The sequence below is a fragment of the Perca flavescens genome, chromosome 23, assembly GCF_004354835.1.
Source record: "Perca flavescens isolate YP-PL-M2 chromosome 23, PFLA_1.0, whole genome shotgun sequence".
Classification (NCBI taxonomy): Eukaryota; Metazoa; Chordata; class Actinopteri; order Perciformes; family Percidae; genus Perca; species Perca flavescens.
Genome location: NC_041353.1, coordinates 24,292,616 through 24,309,348, shown reverse-complemented (window position 1 = coordinate 24,309,348; position 16,733 = coordinate 24,292,616). Strand labels below are relative to the sequence as shown.

The following is a 16,733-nucleotide window of genomic DNA, read 5'->3' as shown; positions in this document are numbered from 1 at the left end:
TCAATGCCTTATTACGCTGATGTGACCGAGCCCGACCCAAACCGAACCAGAACATCATTTCTAAATATCTGTCCGAACCCGGCTCGTCAGATCCCGACGGGCTCGGTTCGGGTATCCATCCTCTAGTATGCACCAGTTTCTATTATCACAGCTGCTGAACTGTAGGACACAAATGTAATACTATGGAGCCAAGATTTTACATGTTACCAGGTTACACTATATGGTTTAACACAGGGGTCACCAACCTTTTTGACACTGAGAGCTACTTTATGGGTATTGAGTCATACGAAGGGCTACCAGTTTGATACACTCTTCTGAAATAACAAATTTGCTCAGTTTGCCTTTAGTTATATATGATTATTAATGATTAATGATACTCATTTATGTGAAGACACTGGTCATGTTAATGATTTCTCACAATAATTATCAACAATGACTTAACAAGGTGGGTAACCGATAATATCAATATTCAACTTTCATTTTTAGAACAGGCCTGAGGGCTACTCATGTGGTCCTTGGGGGCTATGGTTGGTGACCCCTGGTTTAACACATACACTACGGTGTAGCATTTCAAATTATTTTGCAATGTCTCCCTCTAAGGGTGAAGCAGAAGAGCACACAAGACAAAACAGCAATGAATCCATTTGACTTTTTATGCATTTTCACATTAACATTTTAAAAAGTGATACATTATAGTTTATGAAAGTACAAAAAAAAACAATATCCAAAAATGTGACATATTAAAAAAAAGGATCAAAATATCTGTAAAGTTTAAGATGAAAAAGATTTAACATAACACAGAATTTTAATACAATTTGAGGTAGCTCGTAAAAAGAACATTTGTTTCCCGTAGACACAAGACATTCAAAAACAACGCCGTTACCACCAAGAGCTGATATAATAGAATAGTAAACAGTATACACATACACACAGTTACAATACAGAAAATGCTATGGAAAATGAAAAGATATAACCAGTAACTTGTTTTTCGCCGATCAACCACCTTTCACTTTGGGAGTGGAAACAATCTGTAGACAGATTCACAGAACCGGGCACCTTCTTCTCACCAATGGGTTTTTGGATGGGGTCTATACCTTATTCCCTCCCTGCTGGAACCTGCAATGAGAAATAGCAGGAGAAAGCAAAAAAAAAAAAAAAAAAAAAAAAAGAATTACACCTGCAGCTCAGAAACCACAATACCTGGTAAAAATTGCATAGTACATTGCTTGGCTGTAAAATAAGTGTTATTATGCATGGACCATAACCATGATGAGGGAAAATGTTAAGCATCACCTTTTGTTGGCTTTGCCACGGTTTGCTTCTCTGACCACTTGTAATTATCACCCACAAAGTTTCCTATTGTAAAAATAAGGGTTAGGAATTTGGATTTTAATTAGTCACATTAAAAATTACTACTACCATATCATTTGACTGTTGGAATTTATTAAAAAGGACATTTAAAAAAAAAATACATTTTAGAGACTTCAAAAAGAACACACTTTGTTCTCCAGGGGGATCCCGACCTGCGGCCTTTGTCATCTCTATGGCCGCGGCCTTTGTCATCCCTATGGCCTCAATCTTGGACTTCTTCATCAGGGGGGTTGACGACTTTTGGGACTTTTGCCTCCGTCTACGATCTGGTCTAGCCGCCCTCTTCAAATGATTTGTGGTGGTTCTCAAGTCTTCCTTCATCCCTGGGCTAGTTTTTTTGTCTTTTCTGGTTGGAATATAGCTCTGCTCCCAGATTTCTTTCGCCCGTTTTTTTTTTAAACTTTGCATGGCTCCAGAAGATGATGGCCCTTTCGTGGGACTGTCAGGGGGGTTTAAAGTTGAGGGGTTGCTGTAAGAGCGAGACTGCTGTAGGCTGGACGAAGACACGTGTTTGAGAATAGATGTGCTCTGCTTAGCTGCAGGAAGACTTGCAGACCGAGTAAAATCTCTTGAGGAGGACGAGCTCTGTCTGGCTTCAGAAAGGTCACTTGAGGAAGACGAGCCACTGAAGGTAGGTAAGGAATGTTGCCTAGAAAAGATTCTGGGTTTTACGTTGGCCTGAATGTTCTCTGTTGTACGGTGTTGGTCATTTGCGGGTTTTGACGTGAGCACAAATCTTACTTTTTTATTTGCGCACGAGTCAGTATTGTTGCTGGATGCCATGGACGTCTTTGGAGACTGAGATCCAGCTTTACCCTGCCCGCGGACTGCCGTTTCTTTCACAAGTTTCCAGGACTGATTGTGTTGAGGAGGCTCCACAAGAACAAAGCGAGGAATAACAGGACAGTCACCCAGGCTAGCCTCTACCTCCCTGCACACAGATTGGGGCTGCTTCTCTGAAGAATCTTCAGATGACCTTTTTTTAGGCTGCTTTACGATAACCGTCCCACGAAGACGATCCACAGTTTCAGTTGAAGGCCTGTCTTTTGGAGCACATAAGGAATAGCCACTGTCTTCTGATCCTGACGAGAGTATTCCTTTTGTTTTTGCCTTCTTTTTGCTGGAATGGCTTTTTTCAACCACTTTTCCTGAATCACAAAAAGCCTTTCTTTTTGAGGTAGTTTGTCGGTTGGTCTTGTGTTGTACATGCTCGGAGTCACATTTAGCTTCAATCAGCTGCCCACACTTTTCTCTACCGTCTGACAGGTCAGAGCATGCACCCTGCGTCACTTCTTTTAATTGGGTATCCTGAAGTGTAGACTGGGGATGTGGCAGTGATGGGTTTGGAACAGACCGTGTGGTTTCCGGAAGATTTTCTTTAGCTGTTCTATACTCCCGGTCCACAGTTTTAGGTGACTGTTGGTTTTGTTCCACACGTGGGGCGTCCCCACTGTCCGACCCACAGGATGAAATGCTGTTTCTCCTTGGCGTCATGTAGTTTTGGTCATCGTCCGTATCCGAGTCAATTATTATCACAATTTTTTTTTTAGAGGCAGCTTTGGCTTCAATCAGTGGCCCGATCATTTCTGTGCTGGGAGACGGGTCGGAGCACGCATCCCGCGTCACTTCTTCAAACGGTGTGTCCTGATGTATGGGTTGGTGCCGCGGTGCCGGTGAGTCAACAGGTAGCGGTCGGGTTTTTTTTAACTTTTCTTTAACAGTTCCACGCTGACTGTCCATAGTTTCAGGCCTTCCTTCGGTTTCAGCCTTCTTTTTGCAGTTTTGGTCACTTTCATCCTCCGAATCAAGGATTATAATGTCATCCTTTCGTGGAATGTTTTGTCCATTGGTCTTTCTAAGGCTTTTCATGCCCGACTTGTCCAAGCTCTTGTTTGGACTTGTTGGCATACTTGTAACATCATTGCCTTCACCCTCCGAATCATCTGTCTCTATGAGCAGAGGTTCTGACCTCAACCTGGACGCTGTCAAATAGTTGTGTCCTAATGAAGAGGAGTAATCACAACTGTCTTCAGTTGCACAGCTGTCTACAGACTCTCTCCTGTTCTTAGTTGGTTGTGGTTTTCCCTCAGAGTCCAGTCCATGTTCCGGTGTGCTCCTGCATAACGCTTGTTTCATAAAGCTGGCCAAAGTGTCAAATGTCTCAATCTGGGAAGGAGATGCTGGTACTGGCTTCGGAGATGGCCAGTGTGTTGGGTTATTGTCACATTGTTGTTCTTGGTCTCCCGTTTCCCCACCATCTATCACATGTATTTCTGGGCTATCCTGGTCTTCGTTATCTGATTCAAATTTAAGGTCTGATATGCTTATAGGTATGAATAACCAGTCATCATCATCATCAGTCTCATCTTCAGAGAGAGGACCACTGTCACATTTAGGGTATAATGGACCAGTTTCATCGGTTTCAACAAAAGGAGAAGAACAATGTGCTATATCACGTCTTTCGGCATCTGGTGAAACCTGCTTCTTTGGAACCAGTTCCTTAACTGAAATGATTACGGTGTCCGTCCGAGCCCGTCCCTGCAAATGTCCATAGTCTTCATTTTCAAATGGTGACTCAGTATTGTTGAGTACAGTTACTTGTGTAGGTGAAGAGGTCTCCACAGACACAGACTCAATCTGTGGACTTTCCTCTTCACTAATAAATTCATACTGTGGGTCTTCATGACCCGCTGACTGAAACCGCTCTGTTGCTGGGAGTTCTGTGGCTGGCTGGGAGGGGTCATCATCTGAAATGTCCTCATATTGTGGATTTTTTAGAACCAGTTCTTTGTTTTCAGAACATGCTGTGCTTAAATCAGTTTGTAAATGCACAGAACCTGCATCCCAACTCGCACCTTCACTTTGGTTTGTAAAAAGTGATACTACGTTAAGAATCTGAATCCTATCAACTGCTGAATTTGGCTGGGAATGTGGATTTACTTCCTCCCAGGTAACACCACACTGTGGGTGATCTTCAATCGTTTGCTTTTCGATGAGCGACATGGGTTCAAATGTTTTGTTTTCGGATGCCACTGAATTTGACTTGGTTTGAAGATCCTCCGAGACATCAGGTGAACTCGGCTGCTTCTCAGTCAGTTCATCCCAGGTCATTTCAGGCACCGCTGTGAGAACTACTGGACTCTCATCTTCGCTCTTTGTGCAAGTGGCAGCAACGTCCATCATTATTCGTGGATATTCTGTGGATGTAAAGAGATGAAGGTTATCTATATTCCCATTTCAGTATTGTTGCAGTATGACTTTAGAAAGGTTCTCCATCTCGCCAATGTCCTCTACATTTTCCAGACTAGCAATGAGCTCCTTCAGTGCAGTTAATAAATAATGAATGGTTGTCATGCCATTCTGTATGTACTTATCACACCATTTACTATAGAAACCTTCATAATTTTTTCTGACACATGTTTCATCTTCACAGTCATCTGAAAAAACAGCTTTGCAATATTCATTTGCAGGCATAGTTACATCCCAATGTTTTTTTACAGACAAATCAAAATCTACTGATGCACTCTTGTCAGATGCATTTTGTAAAGGATATTTAGAATGTTCTACAGCAGAGCCTGGTGTACCTGTTGAATGTTTCTCTGATGCAGATGTAGCACAATTGTCTGCGTCTTTAGACTTAAGTATTAACTTGGCATTTACTGTGCTATCCTTTGAACGGTCCTCCTTACGTGCTTGTCCAACGGTGCACTGCTCATTGGCACCCCAGTTGTGACTTTGCCTCTCCACATCATCTTTGGCAGAGGTTGTAGGGAGATGGGCAACACTGTCGACCTTTGGCACGATGCTGTCAGACTGCAGTGGGGAGTTCCTGTCCAAATCCTTATTTGAATGTCCAGGATTTCTGTTTTTCTGAGTTAAAATGGACCTAAAATAAAGGAGCTTTTGTGCAAGAAAGTTCTGTATTTCGACATCTGTAGGTGGTTGTGTTTTTCCAGCCGACATGAGTTTGTCTGTGGATGGCTGACTGAGACGGCGGGAGGAGACCTGCTGCTGATAGGGGATGGAAGGTGTTCCTCTTGAATGATCTAGGTTTTGTGTTCTAGCTTGTCCACAGTTTAGAACAGTTCGTAAACCTTTGACGTGCTGAGATTTGCTGCATCTTTTATTTAAAAAAATAGCATTGAGTTCAATGTTGCCGTTTGTTTCCTCTGATGAACAAGGCAATTCTGAAGAGTTTGTTTTTAACAAGGCTTCCAGCAGAGGCATAGATGTCTTTGTTTTGCACACAGTCGCAGAAGAACACCGATCTTGTAAAGGAAATGCCTGTGCTTCAAGTCTGTCTATCTGAAGTGCTGCAGAACTGGTACCGTCTTTAAAGGTACGACTCAAAGGTTGCTGCAGTCCAGTGTCATGGTTCCAATTTGACTTTTTCTGGAAATGCCGACTGAAATTTTGCCTGGAATATTCTTTTTGTTGTCCACTGTTATCATCAGCACGTCTTACAGAGTTCTCATAGGCCGATGTCCCAAAATAACTGCTGTGTTGTGCAGAGGAATAAAAATCAGCATTATCTTTTCTGCTCATTTGCATGTTTTGAGAAATACATGCACCATCCCCGGCTCTCGGGTGCTGAAATCCAGTGCTTGTTATGGTTGCGTGTGACTCCTGTTGGTGGTAAAGTTTCTGTGATTGATAGCCTTGCTGCAACGGAACTTGACTGTAAGTCCCTCTTAGTTCCTCAGGATATTGAGTGGCTACCATGTTGTTTTGTGTTCCAACTTCAGGGTAAACAACTGGTACAGGTGTAACATTGATGTCTTGTGGTAATCGGCGAGCACCCAGGTTACTCCAGTCTTGGAACACAGAACAGGCCCCACCTTGGTTGTGTGGAAATCCGGATCGCATTGCATGAAAAGCAATTTTTCATGTGATGACTTCAGTTTGCATCTCAGGTCTAGGAAACAAATAAGGAAAATTAGTGGTTGGCTGGTGTCATATTCACTACAAAAAAAGGGGTCAGCAACTTTTCAAATATGAAGTGCCATTTAAAATGTTCTTGTTAATCAGTGTGCCATATCAGCATTAAGCTTGCTATCATTTACCAAACCCACACAGGCAGTGTTATTTTTTTTCCTTTGTGCTGCATTCTGTGTAGGAGACCCATGGACTACTAGCCAATCAAAGGCAGAGTAAGGCAGGTCCTCGCGGATGTGGAAAAAGTTAATGATATAGGCCTTTTCCCCCCCCCTTTGGTTACAACCCCATACCACTCTTTGGGGGGGCCAGTTCTTAAACCTACATTTTGGAACTGCTCAGAAGGTGGTACTAATTCAAGATCCAGCTATTCTTGAAGAGAAGGAATGCAACTAGGGATGTTTGGTTATTTTGCTTTGGGAAGCCTGACACCCATTGTAACTAAGCCAGTTGGTTTTTAAGAAAACAAAAACCGCACTGATAAACTAGAACTGCAAGCAATTATGACTGGGTCCAAGCCTCCCTGACGAGAGACCCCCCGACATCCCGCGAAAGAGGAACCCAAAGCACAACGGTGGCGAGGCTACAAGGTCAGTAGTTAAGTACAATTGCAAATGTCCCCTTCACATTTATTGAATTATAGGCCAAAACGCATCTACTTCTAAATATTAAGCCCCCTAAGGGCCGATCTTCTCTCAATTTGGTAGAGTCTCAGAGTGAGAGGTCCAACAATAATCTCAAGTTCTGCGTTGATAGCATTTACTATGGCAGAGAAATTGCAAATGTCCTATCAACATGAAAACAGTATTTCCCATCCTTCTTTAGATTCCCGGCCTCAGCCTGCCACTCCCTCTCTGCTAATGTAACTCTGTCTCTCTTTTGTAGCTCCGTGCCCTCAATTGTCTCACAATGCCTTGTGTTGCTCACTCATTTATCAGATACGACAAAAGCATAAGGGCGAGGTTTGCTAATGTAAGCAAACACATTTCAGCATTCGATAAGACAGCCCTAGTCCCCAATGAACTGGACCTGGAGTTATTTTTGATCAGGATATATCCTTTAAACACCCACTTAAAACAAACTTCAAGAACAGCCTTTTTTCACCTTCATAACATTGCCAAAATTAGACACGTTCTGTCTCAACACAATGCTGAAAAACTAGTCCATGCATTTGTTACTTCCAGGCTGGACTAGTGGACAAGAATTAAGAAAAGAGATCATATTTCTCCTGTATTAGCTTCTCTGCATTGGCTTCCAGGAAAAAAAAAATTAAAATCCTTCTCCTGACCTACATAGCTCTAAATGGTCAAGCACCATCATATCTTGAAGAGCTCATAGTACCTTATTGTCCCACTAGAGCACTGCGCTCACAGAATGCAGAGTTACTTGTGTTTCCTAGAGTTTCTAAAAGTAGAATGGGAGCCAGAGCCTAGAGCTATCAGGCTCCTCTCCTGTGGAACCAACTCCCAGTCTGGGTTCGGGAGACAGACACCATCACCACATTTAAGAGTAAACCTAGAACTCTTCTCTTTGATAAAGATTATAGTTAGAGAGTGAGGGGTTGCAGCGTTCGCCTACCCCACCTGCTTCTCTTCCTAGTCGTCTGATTCATCAACCAACCCTTATAGAACTGGCTCAGGTTTCCCTTGCACCAGCTCGTAATTATGCTTTTAGTTTTAGACGGCAGGGGGACTTCCTTTGACACATTGAGCTCCTCTCATCTATGAAATGCTTGTTACTAACTTAGCTCTGGGGAGGTTATTCCCCAGAGTCCTTAGGTTTTTTTTCGCCCAGCAATTTTCCTTGTATTAGGGTGGCACCTAAATCATGGTTGCAGCCGTCGCCGTGGTCCTGCAACACCATGAACTATGACTTCTAGTCATAGTTCCACTATCTTTATTGTGACTACTAGCTAAACTAGCAAGCTACACGATGCCCTCCCTCAGCTGTTCACCTGGCTGTGACTCGTGCCTCCTGTTCAGCCAGAAAATAGTGGAACTTGAAGCCAGAATATCGACTCTCCACCAGATCAAGGCAAGTGAACAGTTCCTCGACTCCATTATCATTGGAAGTCTCACACACACACACACACAACTGTGCCCTGCAATACTCTCACCCCACCACGCACTAATACAACCTCTGACCCGGTTGTCTCTCCTCGGCTTCTGCCGAGGACCCAGCCAGCTCTGCTGACCAGCTCCACTCCACACCAGCCTGAGCCATGGCGTGTAAGCAAGCACCAGAGCAGGCGGTCAGGACAACGCTCAGCCCCAGCCCACCCCTACAACTAGAAAACCGCTACAGCATTCTGATGAACGACGAGGAGTTCCCTTCTCTGCCACGTCCCCACGCAGCTCATCTTGGTCCATCCACACGGTCGACGCGCCCATTGAGGGCGGACTCTCCCCCCCTCGGACTCATCAACCTCCACGCTGGTCATCGGAAGCTCCATGGTAAGGGACCTCCACATTCAACCCTTTACGTAGCGGTCCCTCCAATGTCTACCGCTTCCCCGGTGCCAAGGTCCGTGACATCCAGCACAAACTTCCTGGCATCCTCGCCCGCCACGCCAAGGTCGACAACATCATCGTGCATGTGGGCACAAACGACATCAGAGAGAGACGGTCGACAGCACTCCAGGAAGATTTCACCACTCTCCTCTCCACCCTGATGGGCACAGTTAAACGGATTGTCATCTCTGGGCCTCTACCTACCTACAGGAAGGGGGCGGAGAGATGGTCCAGACTGTTCTGGCTCCACACCTGGCTGGAACCACTCTGCACTTCCCTGGGCATCTCCTATGTCGACAACTTCAACTTGTTCTGGGAAATGCCAAACCTCCTGAAGCGTGATGGTCTCCACCCAAACCGACACGGAGCCAGCATGCTATCTGACAACATAACGACCACACTGAAAGGCAAGTATTGACATTCTGTTGAAAATATCACAGATTCATGTCCCCCAGGTATTGATCCTGATAGCACTATACAAGTGGATGAATCTGAAAATGTTTTCTGCAGGATAACATGTAGTACTAGTATTATTCCAGTAATATGTAGTACTAGTGCTATTCCAGTAACATGTAGTACTAGTACTATTCCAATTATAATCAACAACAGACCATACAAAGTGGTGAAGCCCCTAAGTAATAAGAAGTTGACTGCAAACAGTCAATTTAGCATCCAGTTCACGCCAGCCACAGCCTGTCCCAAAAGAAAATGAGACGGTGTCTGTTCCTCGACTAAGATAAGTTAAATCAAAAAGGTAACCAAGCGAGGGGCAATACTTAACAACCTAATTGGAATTAAAACTACCACTGCAATGATAGAAAAGGATAGAAAAATTAGATGTGGATTACTAAATAGCAGATCTGTCTTCTAAAACAGTACTAATAAATGAATTGATATCTGATAATCAAATTGATCTATTCTGTCCTACTGAAACCTGGCTGGGCCATGAAGAATGTTAGTCTAAATGAAGAGACTCCTCCCAGTCATATTAATACTCAAATTCCTAGAGGCGCAGGCCGAGGAGGGGGAGTTGCAGCCATATTTGATTCAAGCCTGTTAATTAATCCTAAACCTAAACTAAATTATAACTCTTTTGAAAGCCTTGTTCTTAATCTTCAACATCCAACACGGAAATCAGTACAGCCAATTATATTTGTTGTTGTCTACCGAGCTCCAGGCCCGTATTCTGAAGTTTTATCTGAATTCTCAGAGTTTTTATCATGTGTAGTCCTTAAATCAGACAGAGTACTTATTGTAGGTGATTTTAATATCCATGTGGACGTTGACAGCAATAGCCTTACTACTGCTTTCAACTCACTACTAGATTCTATTGGCTTCAGTCAGAGTGTGCATGAGGCCACGCACTGTTTTAACCACACCCTCGACCTCGTGCTGGCATATGGTATCAAAATTGAAGATGTATTAGTATTCCCGCAAAATCCTTTATTATCAGACCACTTCTTAATTACTTTCGAATTCTTAATACCAGATAATACGAAATTAGATAAAAGCTACTATGCTAGATGCCTATCTGACAGTGCTATAGTTAAATTTAAGGAAGACATTCCAACAGCACTAAACTCATTACCTTGTTTTAATACAACAGAGTATTTGAGAGTAAACTGAGTACAACAGAGTATACTTTATGTAAACTTTAGTCCCTCTCAAATCGACAATTGTGTAGATGGTGTTACGGCCTGCCTACGGACTACTTTAGACTCTGTTGCTCCACTCAAAAAGAAGAAGATGAAGCAAAGGAAACTAGCACCTTGGTATAACTCCCAAACTCGTAAATTAAAGCAAAACTCGCGAAAACTTGAAAGTAAATGGCGCTCCACCAAAATGGAAGAGTCTCGTTTGGACTGGCAAGACAGTCTGAAAACCTATAGGACGGCCCTCAGACATGCCAGATCAGACTATTACTCATCATTAATAGAAGAAAACAACAACAACCCAAGGTTTCTTTTAAGCACTAGCCAGGCTGACAGATAGTCACAGCTCTACTGAGCCATCTATTCCTCTAGCTCGGAGTAGTGATGACTTCATGAGCTTCTTTGATAAAATTATAACAATTAGAGATAAAATTAATCACCTTTTGCCCTCAACTTCTAATGGTTCACCTTTCAACAGGACTGCTAGAAAGAACGACTAGACCGGACATATACTTACTGTTTTTATCCTATAGACCTTCAACAACTAATGGTAAAGGTATCTTCAGCAAAGCCATCTACCTGTCTTAGACCCCATCCCAACGAGGCTACTCAAAGAAGCATTACCCGTGGTTAACACCTCTCTACTAGATATGATCAATAGGTCTCTATTAACAGGTCATGTACCGCAGTCATTTAAAGTAGCGGTGATAAAACCTCTTCTGAAAAAACCCACCCTCGATCCTGAGGTCTTAGCAAACTATAGACCTATATCTAACCTTTTCTTTTTTTTTTCTCCAAGATCCTTGAGAAAGTAGTTGCTAATCAGTTATGTGATTTTCTCCATAGCAACAGCTTATTTGAAGACTTTCAATCAGGATTTAGAAAGAATCATAGCACAGAGACGGCACTGGTGAAAATTACTAACGATGTTTTAACTGCTGCAGACAAAGGACTTGTCTCCATACTTGTTTTATTAGATCTTAGTGCTGCTTTTGACACTATTGACCATTCAATCCTGTTACAGAGATTGGAACACTAATCGGAATTAAAGAAATTGCACTAAGCTGGTTTAAGTCTAATTTCTCTGATCAATCTCAATTTGTTAATGTTAATGATAAATCCTCTAAGTACGCGAAAGTTAAACATGGCGTTCCACAAGGCTCAGTGCTTGGACCAATTTTATTCTCCTATATATGCTTCCTCGTGGTAATATCATTAGGAAACACTCAATTAACTATCACTGCTATGCGGACGACACCCAATTATACTTATCAATCAAACCAGACAAAACAAGTCAGTTAGCTAAACTTCAAGCATGTATTAAAGATATAAAATCCTGGATGACCTATAATTTTCTGATGTTAAACTGTAACAAAACTGAAGTTATTGTGCTGGGCCCTAAACACCTCCGAACTTCATTATCTAAAGATATAGCTACTCTGGATGGTGTTGTCCTGGCCTCCAGCACTACGGTCAGAAATCTAGGAGTTATTTTTGATCAGGATATATCCTTTAACGCCCATCTAAAACAATCATCGAGAACAGCCTTTTTTCATCTTCGTAACATTGCCAAAATTAGGAATATCCTGTCTCAAAACGATGCTGAAAAACTAGTCCGTGCATTCGTTACTTCCAGGCTGGACTATTGTAATTCCCTACTGTCAGGTTGCTCAAATAAGTCCCTTAAGACTTTCCAGCTGATCCAGAATGCTGCAGCACATGTTCTGACGAGAACTAAGAAAAGAGATCATATTTCTCCTGTTTTAGCTTCTCTGCATTGGCTTCCTGTGAAACTCAGGATTGACTTTAAAGTCCTTCTCCTGACCTACAAAGCCCTAAATGGTCAAGCACCATCCTATCTAGAACAGCTCTTAGTACCTTATAAATATAAATTAACTAAAAACTCTCCTCTTTGATAAAGCTTATAGTTAAGAAGTGAGGAGTTGCAGCGTCCGCCTAACCCGGCCCACCTGCTTCTTTTCGTAGTCATCAGATTTATTGATCATATAATCAATAATAGTGTGAGTAGAAGGAGGCAGGCCAGTACAGCCTCTCATCAATGTTTTCATTAGTTTCCTTTTATATGCATCCTATCCCAGAACTGCTTGTTACTAACCTAGCTCTGGGGAGTTTACTCCCCGGAGTCCTTATGTTTCTTCTTCGCAGAGATTCCCTTCAACGCCCGGCCGCGTCCTGCTGCGTCTGCTGCACCCACCCATGCTCTGCAGCGCCACGTTTCATCCCGCAACGTCCTGCTGTGACATGAACTACAACGACTACCTTCAAAGTCACTGTTCCACTATCTTTAAGGAGACCATTATCGCCTTCACACCCCCAACCGGCCCCGTCAGACACTGCCTACCAAGAGTCTGGGTCTGCTGAGGTTTCTTCCTAAAAGGGAGTTTTTCCTTGCCACTGTCGCAATAGCCACTGCTAATGCTTGCTCTTGAGGGAATTACTGTAATTGTTAGGGCTTTGTAAATTATAGTGTGTGGTCTAGACCTACTCTATCTGTAAAGTGTCTTGAGATAACGGTTATGATTTGATACTATAAATAAAATCACACACACACACACACACACACACACACACACACACACACACACACACACACACACACACACACACACACACACACACACACACACACGATCTAACAAGTGAAGCAGCTCTGTTGTAAAGTCTAACGGTGCTCGGTTAGCACAATGACATCATGTTAGGAAGCACAGCCAAAACCATTTGTCATAAACTAGGCAAGTAACAAATGATGCTAACTGCATTTATAACCAAAGCCAAACGGTGCTGTCACTACTACTTTAGTGATTTATAAGCAACCGGTTTCCAGCAGATTGTCACGTTAATGAGAATCCAGCCGATGAACTCTGTACAGAGTGTCTATTGTTAAAACTACTAGCTTACCACAGTAGCACAACTTCAACATCTCAGCAGAAAGCATCCGGTCTACCTAGTCCACAAAGCATACCAAACACATAACTGTCATTTATTATAAATCAATGGGATTTCTAGGATAGATGAGGCTGTTGCTCTGAGCCACATGTAGAAGAGTGTTTAAAAAGGTCCCATGGCATGAAAATGTCACTTTGAGATTTTTAACATTAATATGCGTCCCCCCCACCCTTATGAGGTCATAAGGAGCAAGGTTACCTCACTCAGAGAATGTGGCCCACCCATGAGAGGGAGACATCATGGCTTTCAAACGAGCAAAGTGGCAGTTGGTCAAGCCCACACCCCCACCCTGCCACCCCTCTCTCCTCCTCAATAGCTACAGACGCAGAAATAGCACATCCTAAGGAAAGCTCATTGTGGGACTGGCTCTAGTGGCTGTAATTCTGCACTAAGGCTGAATTTCGGGAACGAGACTTCAGATACAGTATTAGGGGACCACTAAGGTCTATATTAAAAAGAGACTTCAGATACAGTATTAGGGGACCACTAAGGTCTATATAAAAGAGACTTCAGATACAGTATTAGGGGACCACTAAGGTCTATATAAAAGCATCCAAAGAGCATGTCATGGGACCCTAACGATACATGTGCAGTAGTTCGGCAACTAGAAACGAGTCAGGACCAGAGGTGTCAATTCCAGGTCCAGAAAGTAAAAGTCCTGCCATGTGTTTATTCCACCAATGAACTCAGCCAGCTGATTTCACTACTAATTAGTGAGCCAGCTGATTTCACTACTAATTAGTGAAATCAGCTGGCTGAGTTCATTGGTGGAATAAACACATGGCAGGACTTTTACTTTCTGGACCTGGAATTGACACCTCTGGTCAGGACATCCATACTATGCTGCCATCTGCCTTAGCTATAGCCCTGTAAACACATGATTCCCCTTGATCAAGGCCTTGAAGTATTTTGAAAATAGACAAATTAGTTGAGAGCTCAGCACGAGGTCAGCCAGCCCCGCTATAAAATGCCTTATCATTATGATCCTCTATTGTTTGGATGTTGATGACTACTGCGCAAACATATACAGGGCCTCATGACAAATTACTACTTTCCTTTAGGTCTTGGTGAATGTTTCACAGATAAACATCCCACAAAATTATCTATAAAAAGAAAGAAAAAAAAGATGAAAATTAAATAAAAAATAAAAAAAGATGGCGGTTGTATCGCCAGCTTGAGGCTTCAAAACCATGTTCATAACCACAACGGCAGTCTACAGAACAATGGGTGACGTCACGTGATGGAAAATATTTTTTTTATAAATGAGTTGGCTAACGTTAGCCAATCTCCCTCGTCTCATGTCACGTCCGATGAACAATAAGTTACGCGAGTGAGAAATACAAGGCATTGTGGGCTAACGTTACGTACAGAGTAACGTTAGTACAGGGAGGAGTGACAGGCTGCGGGCCTGCGGCTGGAAATCAGAATAAAAGTGGGAAATATAACATGACTTTGCCCCCTCACCCGCGAATTTTGTTTTTTTTAAAAAATAAAAATAAAAAAAATAAAAGTAAAAAGAATTAAGGGTCACTTGAGGCTGGCTCCAAAAGTGAGTCCATCCCATAAAGATGTAGCTAGTTAGTCCATGCCCAACTTTAAAGCAGAATTTTTTTTTTTTTATCCACTTCGGCACGCCCAGTGGCGTAACGTAACTCTAACTTTTTATAATAGAGAAATACGGACACAAACCAAAACTGTGAATACGAGACTTCATGACTACTACTGAATGCACGTTGCTATAATATAACGGCTCTAACAGTACCATATTAGGTCGGCAATTTGGTACGGTTAACCCCGCACGTTAAACATTTTGGCGTTTTTCCATCAGCCGAAGGACAGCATGTTGCAAACGTTACTCGTTACGGACGAGACAAGCGATACCACAACCAGCCAAACAGTAACGTTACTTTTTTATAATTGAGCCAATAGTAGGCTACCGCTAAACAGAAAACTTAAATCAGAGAAATACAAACGTCGAAGTATCCTCTAACGTTCAACATTACTTACCGCAGCTCCGCATTTCACCTAATTTAACACTGCTTCCTCAAACCCGATGCAAAGGTAATCTTAAATTTTTTTTCCCTACGGTGGATTTTCACCGAGTTAAAGTCGACCCTCAACTGAGAGAAATCCCATGCTCGTTATCCATCAACGTCTATGGGTTCGAAGAAGAAAAAAAAACAGCCGGGGAGGAATTTCCTCACGATTATTCCCACTTCAGTTCGCAGTCCTCGATGTGCTGAGTCTCTACGGCTACCTTGGTACATCCATGGTCTCAGCGTCCACTGAGGAGGGACGGCTCGGACCCGGCCATTTATATACCGCTCGGCTTCTTCTTCTTCTTCGGTTTTATTGGCGGACTACAAACTGACGGTTAATGTGCATGCTGCCACCTACTTTAGCGGAGCGTTCAACGCCACCACTTTAATCAACCAACACTAATAAAAGAATTAATAAATAATTAAATAAATACATTTAATTAAAGCTTAGTTTGAACCTGTGCACTTTTTCCGCCTGGCTGTTTCTAGGTCACTCGGTCCTTTTGGTTTCAGTCGTGCACAGACATAATTGTTACAACAGTACAACTTTTTCTAACAGGCACCACCAGAGCTTTTCCTTGGGTTCTCACATGATTTTTATTCAACAACCAGTGGGTAATTGATCAATATAGCCAAATAATGACAAAAATATATATCAAGAGTCGGGGGAGAAGACTTTGTTCCTTTAGTCGTCTACATACCCTAATTTCTGTGACTTTTTTAAGACTCAGTCACTCAGACTCGGCCTATTGTTGTTTAAATTTGTTAATATTAAACTTAGGAATTGGTTTACATTGACCGTTATTAAATCTCAGTCTCTGTTGAGCTTTTCCAGCAACCAAGTCCACTTCCAGCTCAGGTTTGGGAGTATAAGGGATGGCAGTGGGTTCTATCATCCAACTCCAGAGATATGCACACCCCCACAATACCCCCAAAGCGCACGCACACGCACACACACACACACACACACACACACAAACACACACACACACACACACACACACACACACACACACACACACACGGCTAACCCTAATTCTTTTTATAGATCATCTCTTCAGGCTTTAGACCTCATCTGATGTTTTTTTCATATTCCAACATAGAGCCTTTAAGGAAACCTTGACTTCTTTTGAGTAAACTAAAGCTCATTTAAGTTCTTGATGTAAAACCATTTGAACTTCTTTACAGTTTTCTTACAGTTTTGTTCTTTACAGACAATATTCCATGTTTAGATCACGAAAGTTTCAAGATAACGAGAT

At 42.5% G+C, this 16,733-nt stretch overlaps 1 protein-coding gene across 4 annotated transcripts; it reads right to left on the bottom strand.

Moving 5' to 3' along the window:
- Window positions 1-558: 558 nt before the first annotated feature.
- On the bottom strand, window positions 559-15,734 carry LOC114549957 (uncharacterized). 4 transcript variants are annotated; one of them, XM_028570322.1, is made up of 5 exons: window positions 15,443-15,734; window positions 4,956-6,286; window positions 1,500-4,568; window positions 1,294-1,356; window positions 559-1,116 (listed from the first exon to the last, which is right to left on the bottom strand). In XM_028570322.1, the coding sequence occupies exons 2-5, from the start codon at window positions 6,235-6,237 to the stop codon at window positions 1,064-1,066; spliced, it is 4,467 nt and encodes a 1,488-aa protein (XP_028426123.1). In that variant the 5' UTR covers window positions 6,238-6,286; window positions 15,443-15,734; the 3' UTR covers window positions 559-1,063. The 4 variants fall into 4 exon arrangements, with proteins under 4 accessions (XP_028426123.1, XP_028426125.1, XP_028426124.1 ...); XM_028570324.1 differs by having other exon boundaries at window positions 5,061-6,286; XM_028570323.1 differs by lacking the exon at window positions 15,443-15,734 and having other exon boundaries at window positions 4,956-7,402.
- Window positions 15,735-16,733: the final 999 nt, after the last annotated feature.